We start from the raw sequence: 19931 nt of genomic DNA on the forward strand, positions 1-19931 counted from the left end.
GAAAAGAGAAGATATCACATACACCAATACATTAAAACAGTGATAAGGTTGCAAAATGAAGCACTTGAGTTAGAAATGCAAGAAATGACGTTACCTATAAAATTTTAATTCTGTATTGTTTTGAATATGCATTAAGACATTGCTACTAACCACACATATCTGTATTTTTCTTTTTCATGGCTTCCTTGTTTTAATTACTGTAGAGAATGAATAACATAACAGGGTGAGGAAAATGGCAATGTATCAGACTCATTATTGCAAGTGTCGGAATGTAGATAGTAAATAAGACAGGGAAAGGATGGTTTTGTAGTTGTACAATCAAATGCTGCCTTGGAGAACTGGAATTGATCCCTGTTTCTGCTATGACATCGCAGTTACGCTAGGTATATCATATATCACAAAATTCCTTTAATAAGAATTCCTAGGTTACTTTTCTACTAGTAAATAAAATAGGGCAGGCTCTGAGTGCAAATGGTACACCATGGCTTGTATCTACATGCCTAAACTCTCATCCCTCAAAAGAGGGTGGTCTTATCTATACTGCTGTCTAGGGACAGTCCCTGGCCCTTGTCACTGCCGAGCCATGCCCAAGCAACATCCAGCCATGAGTTAATTGTCATGGCCAAAATAGAGCCAAAGGCACACAAATGTTAAAAAGATATGGCTAATTATGGCAGATATGTGAGGACTCCTTAGTTTGCTAGTGAAGATGAAGCTTTACTGTGTGTTCCTCTTTCCTTGGTGCTCTGTGTGTGACCTGAGATTTCACTGGCAGAAAGGCTGCTGCCTGTACCTGCATCTGAAGCGAACATAAACACAGCATGCCCTGCATTGTGCTAAATACTTTGAGAAAACAAGCAAACAGACTGATCAGACTCATGGCATCTCAGATTAAGCATCCAAGATTAAGAAATACTTTTGAATATCTTGCTATGCCTCATCATCCCCTGGGTGAAACAAAGACACCATGAGCACTGTGAAAATTCTGTTACTTAGCTCTGTGAACCTCTCAAATGCTCTGCTGGGAAGGGCCTTAGGAAAACAGATGAGGAAATAATAATAAATTCATATTCATAGCAGGGTTTGAATATTGTGCGGGAAGGAAGGCCTGAGGCCAAGCACGGAGCTGTGAGGATCTATTGAACAGCTGCTCAGTAACTAGCTAGCCAGACTTCAAAATGCTGAAGAACAGTCCTGTGCAGTGAATGAGACAGGATAGATGGATATAAAGAAGTTGAATATAGATATACGGGGGGACAGATGGATGGTTGGATGGATTGATAGAGACTCGTCCATTCTACAGCTGAAATTCACCTTGCATCAGAGAAGTCTTGGGAAAACAAAAATAAAAACAGATGTAATCTGTAGCCAAAACACTGCAGTGGGCCTGCAGTCTCACAAGAGTGTGACGTTGTAAGTCTGTGCTCTGCAGATCAATCACTTTGAGTTCAGAAATGGGCCTGCCCATTGGAGGGGTCATTATTTCTGACTTCTGAACAGAAACTTCTGACATGAATGAGACTAGCACTAGAGACCTTCCTCTGGCAATTCTACACATAAGGGTGTTTGCATTTGAAACTCTAATATCCTTGGAGCACATGTGGGACCAGCCATAGACTATTCAGGTTGATCTACTCTATCTAATGTCAAAGGGTTTTTAGAGGATTTGGCAGCAGACAGCATGCTGTGCAAGCACACAAGAGCCCGGTCAGGTTTTTTTCCTGGGTCCCAGTGCTGATGGACTGATTTGAAGCCCAGAGCATTAAGTTTTTAATCTCTTTATAAAGTTTTCTTGTTTTTTTTCTTTTTCTTTTTCTTTTTTCTTTCTTCTGGTGTTAATTCTTAACATTGCTGATTTCAATTAGTCATGTAAATGGCCATTCCCCCTTTGAAGGTCATTAAATGAGTAGCCACAAAGACCCTGCAGTAATGAGTTCCTCCATATAATTATCTCATGAGTAAAAACATTTTAAATGATTGTATAAGTGTGCATGTGAGTAGGCATGTACAAACATATCCATAACTTAGAAATATTCTAGATGGACTCTATCACTTGTGTGGAGAAATGAATAGAACAGTGATAGACACAAGGACTGACAGATAAATAGAAGATAGATTCTGCTAACATATTCTTGTCTAATAAATTGTTAAGCTACAAAAGAAAGCAGAAGTCCCTGTATACAATGTATAGATTTTCTACAAAAGAAAGCAGAAGTCCCTGTGTACAATGTATAGATTTTCTTTAATGTGAGTTATTGGGAAAAGACAGAGCTGTCCCTTTAACTGGAGAGCTGCAAACAGCTGTTCCTTATGCATACATGCTTGCTTGGTCTGAAAGTTTTGGTAAGTCAGTGCATAACTGACAGTTAGATTTATCTCCCCAATAAGCAATCAACATTATAATAAAGGAAAAATGCTTTCAGTGCACCTTTGAGAGTGCATCAGAAATTAATCTAAACATCAAATTAATTATAGTTTGTAAATGAATAGTGGCTCACAGCCCTAATACTTCTCCTGCTCCTCCTCCTCCCCCTAAAGCCTCCCCCAACCAACTGCAATGGTTGGAGGTGCTGTTCAGTGAGTTTGACGAACAGCTCCTTCTCTTTCTGACTCACACAACTTTTTTCTTATCAGCTAGAGAAAAGTCTCATCTTTACTCTGCAGACCTGAAGTCTCAGACCCTGGCTGCTTTGGAGTATAACAGAGAGTAGGTAGCAAATAATAAACTTTTGTGCCTCCTTCCCCTTTCCTCTGGGAGCCCTAAGCACCCCTCTAACGCTATCCTCCTCCCCTTGGCTTACTTTCCAACTAAGCTGGACACCTCATGAATCTCTCCTTGGCCGTCTGTCTGTGACAGGTCCTTCAGAGTGGAGAGGACCACAACAAACTAGTGCTGATCTGAATTGAAACATCACAGGCATCAGGCATGCTTAACGTGCCTAGAAAATTGTTCCCATATTGTCTCAACTCAGGCACTCAAATTAGTGGCTTCTTCCATTACACTCTGAGCTTTGGTCTGTAACCTGCAGCTATATGGGAATGACAATCTGATATCGTCCAGGGACCTGAAACAAAATGCATTGCTACTAGATTATGCAAAGTAAAGGACATAGCCCAATTCCATGGGCTATAGAAAGGCTCAGGTAGAGACTTTTCTTAGGAAATTTGAAATCAGGTTAAAAGTAAAAAGAAAAAAAAATCAGATTTAATCATAACACTGGTAACATCAGCAAGCAAAGCTCCACCTCTCTCCCAAGTGCTTTCTAATAATTCTTCTATCTATTGACAATCTTCCTATTTACCAAAAGAAGAATCAGAAGAGAAATGCCAAAAAACTTTGAGCTGATAAATAACTCTCTTTAACCATGGATCCTAAAGCCCTGTGCAATGGAGTTAGTGTCCTGCTAAAAGAAGGGGAATGCAAGGCACACAGTTAGGTTGACCCATGATAGCCCATATGGGGCAGGAACATGCAACTGGAATTTCTTACCCTTACATCACCTTAATCCTGGACCTGCTCATTTCCCTGGATGAACTTAAGGAGAGTTGTGGGGGTTTTCTTATCAAATGAAAAATTGCCAGATTTGGCAAGGCATGTTGGAGTCATATTGTGAGCATGTGCTGACACATGGTCTGTTTTTCTACTCCTATGACTTATGGAGTGATACCAATGCCCTTAGATCTGATCTGCAATGCCCCTGGTCCCAGGGCCCTGCATAGCTTTGCCGGTGTCCTCATCTCTTAATGCTTCTTTCTTCTTTCTGTTTCAACTCCCAGGTTGATACTCTGTAGACTGTCACAACCTGCCTGCTGCCTTGCATCTCCCACTCCACTTTTCTGCCACCACACTGCAGTCATGAACCACCACAGTGTGTTTTTAATAACATGATACAAGCTCTACCCATCCCTCAGCCCTTCTCCTGAGCTTCACCCCCTCCTGTGTCCAGTCCTCATTCCTCACTGCTTTTCTCACCTTTAATCTTTCTGCTTTGGCTCCCTGTCTCTTTTCATAAGCTAGAAGCCAGAAAAAGTTTAGCAGGGAATACAAATTTTTAGCAACGAAGGTAGCTAACTATTATGACCCTCATCAAGTGACGTTATTTTCTCTCTTCTGGCATCTTCAGAGAAGATTGGATGTTTTATCAAATGGGGTGGCTCACTAGCAACTTTCAAGTGGTACTCTCTACAGGAATCTGGAATGAAACAATGTCTATGTTGTACCAAGAGTCAAATGAGATGTTTCCTTTAGGCTGTATAAATCTATAGTCCTAAGAAGCCCTTGCAGTCTGTAGTCAGAGCTAGAATTCTCCTTGCTACATTTAATGTGGAACATTACAAAAAGGGGTGGGACATCCCTTCTGCCAGTATGAAAGTCCATCTGAAATGCATAGAAAAGGAGAAAAACATCCAGCAGCTGTGGTTGTTCACACCTGGGGTGTCAGACCACATTGAGCTGAGTGGAGGGAAACCACAGTGCCTCTGTGGCCATAAGGGAGGTTCTTCACAACCTCCTGGAGTCATTGTCCTATGGGGAGAAGCTGAAGCTGCCATACCAGCAGGTATGGGGAACAGGCACATGCTAAGAGGACACATGTAGGGGACAAAGTGAGGGCAAGGAGCAGAACTGGCCTGCAGTGTCTGCTGCTCAATGGCATGCAAAGAGCAGACAGATCCAGGTGCTCACTGCTCTCAGAAAGCAATGACTGGAGGAATGATTTTCTAAGTGCACCAGTAAAGCAATTCCTCCAGCTTTAATTTATCTACATCTTATGTGACACCTTGGGGTAACCATTTGGCCTCTGCTGCTCCATCCACATCCTCGTTTTTCTAATTTCTGTCATGTCTTCCTAATTAATATTGTCCAAACCTATTCTTTTCTCTCTTTTCTCTGTTAAAACATTTTCCTAGAACATGTCTTGTCTCTGTATTTCACTAATTTAACATCTTCAGATGCCTTCTTAAAATGTGTCTTGTGCAAAAACAGTGAGTGCTCCTGAAATTAGGACTCTATTGTAGTGTCACCCTACAACAGAGGTAAAGTTAGCCATGTGTGGGCAGTGAGAATAACAGCTCTTCTCACATTGACTACTTGCCTTAGCAGTCTTAATAGTGTCATTTTACTCTTTTTCTTTTTGTCTTGTACACAAACTGATCACATTTAAATTATCTGCATTACTGAGAGGAGGAGTATCACCAGAACCATTGAGACCAGCACATAGATATATTTCATGTCCTCTGACATTTAGCATAACTACACACAGAAGAACTTACACCCCTGCAGTAGGAAAGTGAGAGACCCTGTGCAGTCTCTGCCTTGCTCAGAGACAAGCTCCAGGGTCCTGCAGAAGTTGACATTCAGGCTGTGGCACACTCTGCCTCAGTGCAAGACTTCCTAGGTCAGCCTGTTGTGAGAATGGAAGTCACTGTCTTCAAGGAGTGTCTAACTAAGTGTGATTTTTCCCTGAGAGAGACAATGACTTGTACTGTGGTCCTGCCATTTCACTGGAAATCGACAGCATGGCCCAGTAGAAGAAACATGCTGGTTGTAAAAGAAGTGCTTGGGAAGAAGCTACGGGTCTCAGCTGGGCACTGAGTGAAGGACTAGTGAGAAAGAAGAGAGAAGGGCAGAACTGTGAAGAGCTGTGAAGGTGAAATCAGTAAGTCTGAATAAGAGAGGGTGGACAAGGCAGCGCCTGAGGAGAAACCCAAGGAGATGTTGATATGGTTTGTGTGATGGAGGCTCAGGTCATGGGGATAGACAGGGTGTTGTTGAGTGGGAAGGACAAGTGTGGTCTGTACTTGGCCATGTTACAGCTACATCAGGATAGGGGGGAAAATAAAAGCCAGAGGTTTGAATAATTGTAAAAGAAAATGAAGGATTTGTGTCTATCCTGGGTGTGTGCAGCAGAAGAAAAGTCCAAGGCAATGAAGCCTCCCAATTTAAATGGCTCTTTTCAGTGAGGAGTCAGGGTTGCTTCTCAGGAAGTCTTACACAGTACAGCAAGCAGTCCTGCTATGGAAAACAATAGATATATTTTGAGCACTTGCACATTTATACATGAGACTGGTGTTTGCTGTAGCTTGCATTCCTCACTGCTCCTTTTCAGCTAGGAGGCAGAAGCTTCTGAATTGGGAAAGTCAAAGGCTTCATGACCACAATGTGGTTTCTTCAGTGTGTGCAGGTGCTAGTGATTCTGTGAAGGGTCATGGACTCTAGAAACCAGGATAAAGGTTTGTGGCTAATCTCCTTTCTTCCTAACATTCTTATGGCCGCCCCTATACTATCCTTTCAGTAGTGGCCCAAGGAGGTAACTTTTTGCTGGAAATGCAGGGGAGAATTTGGAGCCAAATGGAAAGGAATAGAAGTCCTGTTTTGACATGCCGCTTTACTAACTCACTCAATTTGGGCCAGCTAGTTCAACAGTGAGACAAGAGCAGCAAATGAAGTATTTTCTGTTCCCATAGAAAAAAAACATGGTGACATTTTTCTTCATAGAATTTTTTAAAGTTTGTCTAAAGCAGGACTTCTTGACAATTTCTCGACAACCTCAGGCTAGACTCTGTTACAGCAATTTACTTGGGATCTGCATAGCAGATACATTTTAAAAGGTCATATAATGGTGGAATATCTTTCTGGGGCCAGACAGAATTGTCCCCCCAGGCTACCAGTTGGAGAGCTCTAGCTGGGTTAAAAAAAAACGAAACAGAATGCAAATGCTATGTTTTTACATGTTGAGTTTTGGGAAATGTTTAAGCAGAAAAGGAAAGAGTTTTCTTACTTTCAAAGTTAGCAAAATTCCTTCTTGTCCTTTAGGAAAAAGTAATTTCTTTTTTTTTAAAAATTGACTTTCTGAACAAAAAATTATAATCAGCACCATCTTCAGTGGACTTAGCAAAACAAATGAAAGGCCTGATATTCTGTAATATCTTCTACATTTTTACATTGCTTTAAAGTTGAAGGTCAGCAGGGTGGGAGGTTTTGAAGAGCAGCGTAACATACTTGTTATAACTAACTACCTGTACTTCTGCTATTTCTATCCTTCTGCAGGTGGTGCACATGGCAGCACAGTCAACATGTTTGTCTGAGACCAACGGTCACAGCAGCCACTCAGCTCTATGGAAAAGTAAGTTAAAACCAGAGCAAACTGGGGCTTGACCCCTGGGGCCCAGAACTGTCTGGATTTGGATATTTGTGTCTCAGAAGCTAACATAAGGTGACTAAGATGCACTGGCAATCTCTAATTCTTGCTTTTGCTTACCTGGACACTTGAGTCAACACATCCGAACAGAACCTTCCTGCTTTCAGGATGAAAGTCCCACCATTAGTTTTGGAGTTTACTTCATCAAACAAGCTGATGTTTAGTTTCTCCCAGTAAGACTCAATGTTAAGAAAATTTTCTGCAAAGATCCCTCAATTCCTGCTCAGCTATCAGCCATGATCTCACAGTATGTTGGAAGCAGCAGTAAATCCAGCCCCACAACCCTGGCCCACAACCTAGGTATGTGTTGTTATCCTCATGAAGCCTTGTAGCCAGAAAGCCTTTAAGGTAAGAGGACATGAAGAGAATACCTGTCTAGAAGCTATTCTCCCTTACTGGACTTAGCTCTCACATCATTTCTCCATTTACCTTTGGTCTTCCTACTTGTCAATATGTGGAGAACCAGGCTCAGTAGTCCCCTGAAAATTTATGACAGGAATGGTAATTTCATTGCCAAAGGTCCATTTCTAACACGTGGATATCCTTGAATCATTAGTTTTCAGTGTCACCTAGAGCTATACTGGTCTGCTTATCTTGTTATGAGCTTTTATATGGCTAAAGCTCTAAAAAGCAGGTGGGGTCTGGAGAGAATGGGGCTAATTCATAATTTCTCATTTGAATTTCCCAACTGCCTCTTCACACCAAACTCTTTATCTTTCATTCCTCTAGTGCTTGAGAATGCAACAATCCAATGACTACTGGTGAAGGGGAATGTTGTGTCCTCTCACATCAGGGGACAGAGCTCCTTCAATCAAAGGGGAAAATAGCCCGTTCACACCCTCTGTGTATGGTCAGGAGGAACTGTGCATAGAGAAGGGACATGAAACTCTTGGAAGTAGTGTATGACATGCACCATAGCTAGCAAGGGATGAGGTTTAAGGAGATGGGTTGTCCGGAAGGGGAAAGGGGAAGGCAGCATGGAAGAAGGCATAGTGTGAAGACTGAAAGTGGCTTTAAAATCAAATGAAACTCTAATAAGTCTTAATTCTGGAAGTCTGCTTGAGAAACAGAGTCCAGATAAGCTGCAAGAAACAGGGAAAGAAAAGCAACAGTTTGTACCCTTGCATTTCTAAGGGAAGGTCTGCAAAGAGTGCAGGATGGCAGAGAACCAGAAATTACACATCCCAGTGGTGGGCACGTGGATGGGCGAGATTCCCGCTCTACTGGGTGGGATGGGATCAAATGTTGTAGGGTCCCCATGTTGCTGCACTTCCAGAAGGGACCTTTCACAGCAACACATTTGCAAACAGTGGGATACCACTGGGCTGGATCCCACAACAGCCAACACCACATGGCTGTTGGCTGGCCGAGCCCTCCTGTTGTAGGTGCAGCTCAGGGTGTCCCTAGCTGGTGGCTCACAGGCAGCTGAGGTTGTGCTCTTTCTATGCTCCAGCTGGTGGGGTTGAGCCAACAGAGAGGACAGAGCTGTGTAAGAACTGTGCAGCTTTCAAGCCCAGCCTCTTAGCATGGCCTTTCAGTTGAGGCACAGGGTTACCTTGGTCTATCTGTATCTGCTGTGGTGCTGGCTCAGATCCAGCAGGCTCAGAACATGGATGCCTGTGGTCCACCAAGCAGCCATCCCCCCAGAAGACCAGGCTTTCAGCCCTTGTCTTCTTGCAATCTAATGCATCACAGCTGCTGGAAAGCTGTCCCCACAGCTCTGTTTTCCCTTCAACACCATGACCTGTCTTTCCTTTTCCTTAGGTACAGAAATTCCCCTTCTGCCACATGCTCCTGCTGCTGACCTTGTCAACATTTCATCTACTGCCCAGCCCCCTTCATTTTGCGTCACGTGCTTTAGCCTTTTCTGTACCCTCCCACCTCCCCTTCCAAGAGGGATATTTTCCACCCCACCACCAGCAGCTGCAGCCCCCCACTGCTGGTGAGATGCCAAATCTTCACCTCTAAGCAGCGCACACAACTCTGAGCATGAGACAATCAGGAAAGAAAGAGGGAAGGGGGAAAGTATCGACAGGAGTAAATTGAGAGAAATCATAAAGCTTAAGCAGAAAGAAAGCAGTTTGAAAGGTAAAGTATTCAGAGAAAGCCCTTTCCTGGATGAATCTAATTGTTTTGTTATCTTTACCCACCAAAGCATTTACTTTGGTTTGTCGCCCGATCCACAAACACTTTCGAGGAGATGACATTACCGAAAGGCAGGAACATCTGCATCAGCTCAGCATCCCCAAACTCCTGGGGCAGATGGTAGATAAACAGGTTACAGCCCTCTGGTCCTATCAAGAGAAAAAGAAGACCCATGAATGGAGAGAAATAAGATATGAGAAAGCACATGGTGGAGATTTACTTTGGCATCCTCTCTCTCTGACTGGTGAGGAGTTACCTCTAGGAAGCAGTCTGTAGACTCTCAGAACAATGGACAAAGCAGAAGACCAGGAACTCAGAAAGTCACCTGGAGGCTATGCTAACTTCATTAACCTTCCCGGACAGACACCAAGATAAAATCTAGAGACAGAGGAAGGCAGCAGCACATGTGGCCATGGAAAGACTGAATGGAGGAATAAGAACAAAAAGAATGAAAGAATGCAGTTCATATTTTTTCTTTGCTTCTCATAATCTCATTTAATCTATAAAGTTTTGGGTGACCCACACTAACCCTTGCCTCTTCTCAGCGTCTGCATGCAGAAGTTTCGTTATCCTTCTTGCATCTGTCTGAGGAATGTGACAACAAGTAGAAAGATATACACAAACCCATAGGGTTATTTTGTTTTGTAGAATTTTACATTCAACCCCCCAGCTCGACTCATCCTGAAGACTCCCCCAGATCTGGACAGTTTGGCCATGTCCCCCATTCCAGAGGGTTCTGCAAGAGAGATTACAGATGGATTTAAATCCAAATTACTAGACAAGAAGAACTGCTTTTTTTTTGCCCCAGTGTTGTAGCATATACTCTTACAGACTTCAGAGGGTGCTTGGAAAATTATCCAGAGAGAAATCTTTAGTTGGAACATGCAGTTTTGTTAAAGTAAAGACCCTCAGAAAGTGTTCTGTTGCAATTGTATTTTGGGGCAGAAGAGGGAGAATCTGCCTCTGGTCAAATAGCCTAGAATGAAACTTTTCAATGTAACTTTTATTTTCAACCATGCTGTACTTGAGCAAAAGTCAAAAGGGAACAGGTGTGTCCAAGTGGTTTTGTTGATAAAAACCCACATTTAAATGCCTTGCAGTGTTCACTAGCAGAAAACTGTATAGTTTGGTGAGGCAGGGATTGTTTTCTTCATGGTCTTATTTCCAAAGGTACTTCCACCTGCTGCCCAGCTCTGCACTGACCTCGACAGGTAACTCCAGCTCTGCTTTGCTCAAGGGTGTTGAAATGAAGGCAACATACAGTGCATGCTTCTTGCTGCAAGGGTGAGAGGGCAGAAGGAAGGAGGGTTTCCTCCTTCCCCCCAGCCCATGTGCCTACAGTGACCTGCTCAGACAATTTTCCTCTAGTTATGTCTGGGGCACAGAGTGGGGAAAGAAAGGGTTTTTTAATACTGTCGTTTTCTTCATCAGGGCATAATTACGGTGTCATAACACAGCAAATTACAACTTTGCCTTTCCTGTTAGGGAGAGGAGTTCGCCTAGATGCTCCCACCTTTTATTAGCCATTACTCATCCCCCCGGCTGGCAGGAGAAGTACGGCGAAGTCAGGATTCTGACAGATGCCCATTTAAAGCTCATTAAAATTCCTGGGTCTCAGCGTGATTGAAGTCACAGGCTCTCCACATTTCCTTTTGGATTAATGGAAAATGAAGCCCTAATGAATATTTGCTAAGCACAATTTTCCCCACTAATTTGCTAAAAGGACTGTCATGAAGGAACAGCTGATCCTTTGCATCTTGTGCGTTTCCTAGAGGTCATAAGGATGGTAACAAGGTTTCTTCCAAATGGGGGGGATAGTGGTACGGTGGGATAATTAACTAATTAGGCACCCGGTCATCTGCTTAGCTAAATTACTTTTGAACCTCAGTGGCCCACAATCAGGCTCTCCTATTTCATGCCAAGCTTTTCCATCTTCCCCCATCTCCCGTCTGACTCTTCCTTACTCTCATCACTGAGAAACTATGCCTTCTCCAGTCCTTGCTGCAGTTCATTTCCACACAATGTGGTTATTGGCACGATAAACTAGATATGAAACAGTCTGAAAGTGTTAAACAAACACCAACCCCCTTAGGTGTCTGTTAGAATTGAGAAAATTCTGCCCAGGAGAAGACCATGGTCCAGAATAGCAGGGAAAAAATCATTCCTTCATCTGAACATGCCCCAGAGCACTTCTGCTGTGGGATTTGAGATCCACATTATAATAGAATGGGTAAAATCTTGGCTTTTCTGCAATTAGTGGCAAAATTCCCACTGACATCACCAGAGCCAGCAGTTTACTCTGTAAAACTGGCAAATTCTTTCAAATATACCAGCTGCATTTCCTGGGGTCTTGGATGGCTTGTGCATGAGTAGGGTTTCTGCCTGCATGTGCTGAGAAACACCTACTAAGGCATAAGGCAGACCAGGAGGCACACAACTTCATCTACACCAGGTTTAGAGGTTGGGCTCAAGCAGAGGACAACCCTTAGTTCACCTTGAAATCAGTTTTGCCTCATACTGCTCAGAGACCAAGAAGAAGAGACCAGGGAGGATGTGAAAAAGCAGAGACCATTCTCAAAGCCCAGTTCAGCTCTGAAATGTGTCTGGGAAACCCATGCTGTGGCTTCCCATACCAATTCTGACATTCAAGGCCAAACTTACTCTATTCTCAACAACAGAGGGTTTTTGTTAATTTCCAGTGTTGAAAACTCCACCTGCTACTGAGAAACACCCTGGGGTAGGTTTGATTTTTCTACCATCCCCACATATGAAAATTAACAAAAAATTTCTCATAAAATCTATCCATCCATAAGTTACCTAACACAGTTAGACTCCTTGGTAAATAATTCACAAAAGAAGATCTGTCTGCCGCAGCCCTTCTATCTTGGGTTTTTGGGGTTTTTTTTCCTGAGTCAAGTTAGTCTGGGCACTCCATGGAAGACTATGTGGATGGCTGCCTCTTTGTATATATATATATGTATATTTTTAAGAATCCAGAGGAATGAGTTGTTCAGCTCAGAATGCTGTGAAGAACTAAGTTAGTTCTCTTTGCACAAATGCAATGAGTTTTAAAGGACTCAATCAGGATCTCTGGATCCAGAGGAACTTCACAGCTGCTATGGCAAAACCTTAGTGAAGACTCCAACTATCTTGTTGGAGAGAAAGGTCTTGTTTTGGACTGAGTTAAAGGATTATTGGAGATCAGTATACTTGGCAGCTTAGAGCTGAATACAGTACTAAATTTATTTACCACATTCTTTACTTTGGCTTTCAAAAAGACTGTAAGTCAGCTCAAAATCTAACCCTCAGGACACATTATAAGAAGAGAATCAAGGTTCATTTCTACCCTGACACCTACCATGGCTCTTGGTTTTATGGATTTAAGTTATAGATATTTCTGTTCATTAATATACAAGAAACATCGATAGCCTTGAGTCGGAGAAAAGGGAAAGAAAAGTTTTAAGAAATGCACAGTTTACGAATGGTCTGTAAATTACAGACAAACCATGTTGGATAACGTAAAAAAATGTGATTGAGAGCACAGAAGCATGTGGTAGAGAACTCTATGGTGGGTCCATGTGGATTTGGCTTGGTTGGACCTGAGCTGCTAAGCCATTGCTGTGCCCACACTCCTCACTGTCCAGCTCATTGTTAGGAGATAGCCGCAGAACCAGCCTTTATCCCTGTGTGTCCCCTGTCAACATGAGTAAACTCCATATACCTGTGCTGACATCAGCTATATATCATTGCATCCCCAACACTGGGAATCGGTGTCATAAGGAAAGGCTATGACTAGACTGGTCTTCCAACAGTAATTATAAATGGACTGTCCTGTAAGGTTGTAATAAGTTAGCCTGCAGCCCTTTGGTCAGCTGCACACCTCACCTCTACAGCAAATACTCAGAAGCTGGTATTTCCTTGCCTTTTTTGAGTCTTCTTCTTATTCAATCCCCAGCATGTTTGAGCCAGGGCAGATGAGAGTCACAAGCTTGCACCACTTTAATATCTAAGTGTACTTCTGGGTTTCAGAAACTGTGTCAAGATGAGTAATACCATACATATTTAAAATTACCCCCAAGTTTTGCCTGGTTGACATGGCCTAAATCAAGACTTCATCTCTAGCTTTGATTGTTTTGGATCTGTTCCACCCTATGCACCCCGTCAGCTGCCAGCAGCCTCAGCGCTCATGTGGAAGTAATGACTAATCTCTAACAGGAACACTGCAGCAGCCAAGCGGCTCTGGGCTTGTTATCCAACTGGGATCTGGGAGCAGAGAGTTAGCATTGTTATTAACAATGTGATCATTGATGTTATTGTTGTGGTAGGGCTGGTTCATTAACGAATCAATGTTTGTGCACATCCTTGCAAACATAAAGTACTCTTCTCAGCACTGAGCATTATTATTATTAGACTTCCCTCTTGCTGTGTTTTCCTGTTAAAGGTTAGAGATTCTTAAAGGTCTTGACCGTCTGCTAAAAGGGAGTGTTGTGCCTTAGAGATTCTCCCTCTAGCAAGCAGCAGAGAAAGCCATAACAACTAAACACTGCAGGAAAATGGAGGACACGGTGAACAGCAGCCTGCATTGGACTGGTGGTTCATCTCATATATCTGGCCCCCAACCATCCTCAATACCAGCTACTTACAGGAAGGAGCGAGGAGTTATGAGATAATTTGTCCACTGGGTGACACTCACCCTCAACCCATAGAGACACATTATGCCTTGCAAACACAGGGGGCTTTGGGCAGTTGGTCTTCAAGGTGTGCACAACCGTTATCCCTTGCTTCTGATGGCTCCTGGCACTATGCTATGCTGAGCAATGATCTGCTCGCCATTTTGTCCTGTGCTTAATCTAGCCCCAGTAAGTAATAAAAAGCAAAGTCCTTCAGCATGGGGGAAACATCTCTGTAATGATACGTTAGGTCTGTGCATCTGTTCTCACAGCAGGGACATGTACTAGAGCTAATCAGGAGCTGGAAGTTGTGTTCCCCAGGAAATTCTGACATCAGAAAAAAATTAATTCCAAATTAGATCGAAATGCTGACATTTCTAATTTTCTTACAAAATGAGTTTTTCCCCCCCAAAGTAGTTCTAGGCCATCAGAATGTTTTAGTTTGATAGTGTAATCTTGATTCATTTCATTCTGACTGTTACACTGTATTAAAATATTAAATGTCATTATACATATATATAATAACACATAGAATATATCTGAAACAGTGATCTAATAGAGGATGAAAGTTGAAATGTAATTATTTAAAATGAGGGTATCTACACTAATCTGAAACACCTGACTTAAATGCCTCACTTAGGCAAGCAGTCCCCTCTTGTCAAAAGGGAGCAGTGGACTCCCTGGTGGACAATTGGGACTACCAGAGTGGGTTGCCTCTGAGGATCCCACTGCTCCCCTCTGACTGTAAAGGGGACATTACATGGCATGGTTGACTCCCAAACATTTACATGAAATAGTAGGAGATTCACCTCTCATTTTCATGTCTTCAGTGAAGCCATTCAGTCCTGCAGACTAGACAACCAAGGCTCGTCTCATAGTCGATGTAAAGAAATAGGTACTTTTACTACACGATTCATCTCATCCTGATACAGAGATTGTGCTCTAAAAAGCTGATTTCTGTTTCCAGATTATCAAAGGAGGCTGAAACGACTAGATCAGCTCTTTTAAATAGCAGGTCCTCATTCTCTAAATGGCAGGTGTCTGAAATCATGTTACTGGTTTCTAATGAAGGGCCACAAGAGATTTGTTTCATATTAAGTTCTTTATTCCAATGCAATTTCATTTTTGTCTGCATTCGTGTTGCTTGTCTTGAACACAGACACCCCACTGGACATTATTGGCTATGTTGCTAGCAGGACTTTCCATGGCCCACGAAAATCAGCATGCTCCCCTCCCTGGGGACGGAGGATATCTCAGCGGCGATGCCCCGTGGGGATGTTCCTGTATATTACTGTTAGTGCCAATGATGCTGTTCCACATGTGGAAATGGAGAAAAGACTCAGTGAACCTGGGATTCAAAACAATCGGGCATTTAATGGATACTCCCTAAGCGTATGAGGAGGGGAACCAATGTTGTGGGAATAGTGTGCTGGGGACAGAAAGGAGGGCAGCACATTTACTCACCTTCTCTCTGTTGCTGTGGGATCATGGGAGGTGGCTGTGGGAACGCTTGGCTAATCTGGCCATAAGCAGCAGGATAAGCAGCTACAGGGGAGAGAAAGGGAGAGAAGAAAGAGGGACAGATTTCAGTGCTGGGAAGCAAGGAGCTTTCTCTCCAAGCCATCATACCAAGCTAGAGGTTGTCTTTCCCCTGCATTTTGGGTCTGTAAAGGGCCACCTTGTGCAGCCTGAGATGTGTCAGAAGCACCATGGTCGTGCTTCAGGAGGTGCCACATGGCCCTGAGCACCCACCCTCCCTTCAGCTTCATCAGCAGTAACACCAGGGACAGCCATGTGGTGTAAATGGGGGTCCCTGCTGAGATCTCTCCCAGCAGAGATGCGTAACCATCCCAGATGGTACCACAAACACGTTCATTCACGAGCTCAGCGCGTTGATGCCCATGCTGACAGTCACGCACAGAGCGCATGCACATGTTTCCCTGTGCAATCTCTCTTGGACTCTGATTAATTCACATGCTTATATAAACAATTCATATGTGTGTTTCCTCCCCTACTCTAACCTTCATATGCCCACACATGGTATAGGCACAGTTGCACATACACTCTCAGATATACATTTTCTTTCGTGTCCATAGAGACTTCCTCTCTCTCACACAAACATAGTAGAAAGAGTGTGCAGCTATTAAACAATTTTCCCCACCTCAGCTCCCCCACTAAGCAGACAAGGGGAGCCATTCAGTACCACAGATGGTAGATGATGTGCCTTGCTGCTAAAAATACAGAGGACGGGTCGTCTGCGAGCCCAGAGAGAGGGGGATAGGGGCCATGTGTGTGCAGAGGGGTTAATTAACAGCTCAAAGGGTTGAGCTGCTTCCCATCTATCAAACCTCACAAGCAATAAATGACAATAACTAAAACACCGGCAAATGAAGCCCTACATGGAGAATTAAATTAAGTTTCCAGATACAGAGCTGACATGAGATAATAGCCATTCCTCAGCGGGAGCCCATGATTGCTCCAGTTACCACAGGAAATAATGACTTTGGGGTGGCAGCTTCCTCACAAAGTTGGCCATGGACACCTCACGAGGGGAGGCCGAACACGGCGGGGTCATGGTCTGCACCAGGTCACTTTGGCTGGTGTCAGTCCATCAACTGCAAAGGAGGTGCTCAGCATACAGGGCTATGCGAGTGGAGGCTGACCCGTTGGGAGCCGTGGAGAAAGCTGCTGGGAAGCCAGTGGTATGTCTGTGTAGCTCCTAAGCAAGCCTCAAACTAAATAGCTGGGGTATGGCCAGTGTAGACATACCCTAAAACATAGGTATGAGCAGACGTGCCATACCCTACCAGGCACAGCAGCAGTACCTCTGCAGGGACTGCTTGCCCATCTCCCCTCCTCGCTGCAGCACTCAGGAGACCTGTTTTAGAAACTGGCCTCCAAATCAGTGGCCTGATTTTATGCTTATGCACTGTGCTAAGCAGACTGGACCTGGTCCTGTCAAAGAAGATGAATGGAGGTACAGGTCAGTGGAAACCATTCCCTGGGGAAAGGGAGGAGGTTGCCTCCTTAGGGACAGAAGACCCTGGGCTTTATATTTTTATTTTCACAAGAAGTGCAAATTTTATCTGAGAGTCTGTTGCCCCCAGCTGGCCCCTGTGTCAGCAAACACCTCTCTTCCCCCAGCCCCCTTCAGGTGTGTTCGGAGATTAAAGGCTTTAGAGATTAGAAAGTTTTACTGGGAGAAAGTGTTAATACTAACGACCTGCGTACTGCTGCACTCCAGCGTAGGCTTGCTGCAAGGGGTCTGCTGCAGTGGGGCTCTGTGCTGTGGAGACACAAGAGACAGAAGGAATTAAGGGGTTAAAACATGACAGGCACTCTCCCTTTCTCTTCTCTCATCATTATGTGTTGTGAGACAGACAAACCCAGGGGCTGCAGGTCCCAGAAGAGCAGCTTGCTCACCTTACAGACAGGACTGCACAGAGCCCCACATGATGGCCAGGAGGGCTCTGTCTCCTAGCCGTCACCCTGTGAGACTTCAGAGCAGAGGGCAGACAAACCTCTCCCCTTCTTTCCCAAGCTTAAGCTATGGAGCCCACCTCTGATCATGCGGATTTTTGGCATTACAGTAATCAACCCCAAAGAGCCCTCATCTTACGCCAGGACTGACACTGTGCTAGGTGCTGTGCAAACTCAGATCTCAGTGACAGATACAGCCACATGAAACTTTCAATCAGAGCAGAAAACAACAGGGGCATAGCAGGAGGAAGGAGAAGAGAAAAAAGCAGTGGCTCCTGCCATCCTGACATCCCTTCGAATGACTGTGTTGCTGCCAGGTAGCCCTCTGTGAGAGAGGAGGTGCTGCTTGGAGGGGAGGGGAACACCACTTGTCTGCTCCAGGGAGGATGCTGTGAATCTCTGCGTAAGGTATGCAGTCCCTTGCTGGCTTCAAAGTGCATTTTCTCTTTTTACAAGTGTGCATTCCATCCCCCTAAAACTGTTTATTTTTGTGAAACTTTGAAGTCTATCTCAAATACAACCAACGCTAGTTATGATTTTTTTTTTTTTTTTCTTTTTCCCCTTTGGTTGATAGGGAGAGAAAAAGAGGGAGAGATTGAGAAACATGTTGGATAAGCTCTTTCTTTATCTGCAGCAATAAAATATTTAAAGCAAAGCTTGGCTGAACCTCCGGTCCAAATGTCACCTTGGCCCTAATATTTCACTTCTTGTTATGAGTTTAATTTGTATTTATTGGTGCTGCACAGTTCTACATTTACACAGTCCCTCTGGCTTCTTGTACGATGATCCCATAGGGAGCTGCCACTTTCCCCCCCTCCACCCCATCTTCTTCTTTCTTACAAGAACAGAGGTGTGGCTGGAGGCAAGGGCTTGGAGGATGTAAAGGTGTGGGCCTCTTGGAAGGAAATCTGGTGCCATTGACCTATCCAAGGAGAAACACTGACTGTATGCCAAAGTGTAGGGAAGGCTGGCAAACATGAGTGTTATGGACACAAGAACATGCACAAGATGTTTTCTTACAGATGCAAATTCCAGCTTGAACCTTAACTTCAAAGATCACAATTGATCATGATGGAAGCTTGCAGGGTCTTCCACTTTTCTCCCAAAATACAAGGAGGAATGATGAGAAGACGAAACTTTGAGGGGATAAACCCAATTAGCTGTCTAAGATTTGGAGGCTCCTGTTCATTATGGGCATTATGGATCATGGGGAATCTGAGGATGGGCTAGTCACAAGAAGAAATAAGTGGGATCTCAGTCTTAAGTTGGAATTTGTTTGGTTGATTTCCTGGCTGACTTTTGGCAGATCCCTCAATATGTGTGTATGTGAAATGTGAAAGCATTGCCCTACTCTAAGGATTTTCACCCCTTAAAAAGTGGTGTGAGGATGATGCATTAAAACCTCTGGGAGATCAGTGGAAGGTGTAGTAGTGGTGCAAAGCTACATTTTTAAAGTATAGATGCTCCAGGAAACTGGAGGAAATGCTTGGAAAATATAAAAATTTTTTCCAGTTATTCCTGCCTCCTTGAAGAAGGAAACAACTAAAATCTATTCTTTTTAACGTCTGCTCAAAACTCTTTTCCTCTAAAAACAGAATGTTGAGCATATTGCTCTAGAAGAAAACTGAACGGCTATGAAAGGTTGAGTGATACATCAGTTCCCGCACCCCTTCGGGAGAATGGATCACAATAACTTGGACCCTGCAAAATGACTAAGTCCTGTCATGTAGAAGATATCTCCTGAGGAAGGTGAGGGGACATGTGGTAAAGGGAGCGAATCTTTATAAGACAGCTATGGTTTTGCATTCTACAGTAAAAGAAATGATCTACTGTGTCTGCCTCAAAGGCAACTGCCCTTCCTTGGCTGCGCTCATCTGTTTATAGAGCTAGAAGAAGAAATTGTCTCCGCTGTTCAGGAGATATACACAGCATTTCCTTCCTCTCCAGCTGAGGCTGGACTCAGGCATGCTCATTCTCTCCCTGACATGCTGATAATTAGCAATAACCGCCTCTTTGTTGTTATGGGAGAAGTCACTGAGCAGTACCTGTCTGACTGCGGTCTTTTCCTTTATTCCTTGCCTTAGTTGGACACATGCGGGAACTGTCTACTCTCCCAGCTATAGCTGAGTTTACGTCCTGAACAGGACCACCTTGTTCACTGCAGAGCTGCAACCCTTATCCTATCTGTGGATATCTTGCCTGTCTTTGGAGCCATACTCTGCCCCTCATAACTAAGCCATTCTGCTTGGGAAATATACACCGAAAACCATGGTTCATCTTTAATATTAAATATTAAAACTGGACAAATGCTTTATTTAAAGGGTTTGGGACAAGAGGCTTTTAAATGCGGCCTTTTTCCCTCCCACACAAAGCTTTTAGAGTTCATTAACTTCCTGAGTCTTAACGACTTGTCAGCAAGGGTAGTATCTAACCATGT

General features: G+C 43.7%; 1 protein-coding gene across 11 annotated transcripts in view; it reads right to left on the reverse strand.

Annotated features, from left to right (window-relative positions):
• The window catches only part of CELF4 (CUGBP Elav-like family member 4), a 720179-nt gene that overhangs the window by 39324 nt on the left and 660924 nt on the right, over positions 1-19931 (reverse strand). For 5 of the 11 annotated variants that reach the window (XM_074855354.1, XM_074855358.1, XM_074855355.1 and 2 more), the window contains 3 exons: positions 17235-17300; positions 15479-15559; positions 9350-9493 (listed from right to left, as the gene is read on the reverse strand). In XM_074855354.1, coding sequence (XP_074711455.1) covers positions 9350-9493; positions 15479-15559; positions 17235-17300 — 291 coding nt within the window. The remainder of the gene's footprint in view (positions 1-9349; positions 9494-15478; positions 15560-17234; positions 17301-19931) is intronic. The other 6 variants (XM_074855364.1, XM_074855363.1, XM_074855362.1 and 3 more) reach the window with 3 other exon arrangements.

This window comes from Strix uralensis, chromosome Z (genome assembly GCF_047716275.1).
Source record: "Strix uralensis isolate ZFMK-TIS-50842 chromosome Z, bStrUra1, whole genome shotgun sequence".
NCBI classification, from domain to species: Eukaryota; Metazoa; Chordata; class Aves; order Strigiformes; family Strigidae; genus Strix; species Strix uralensis.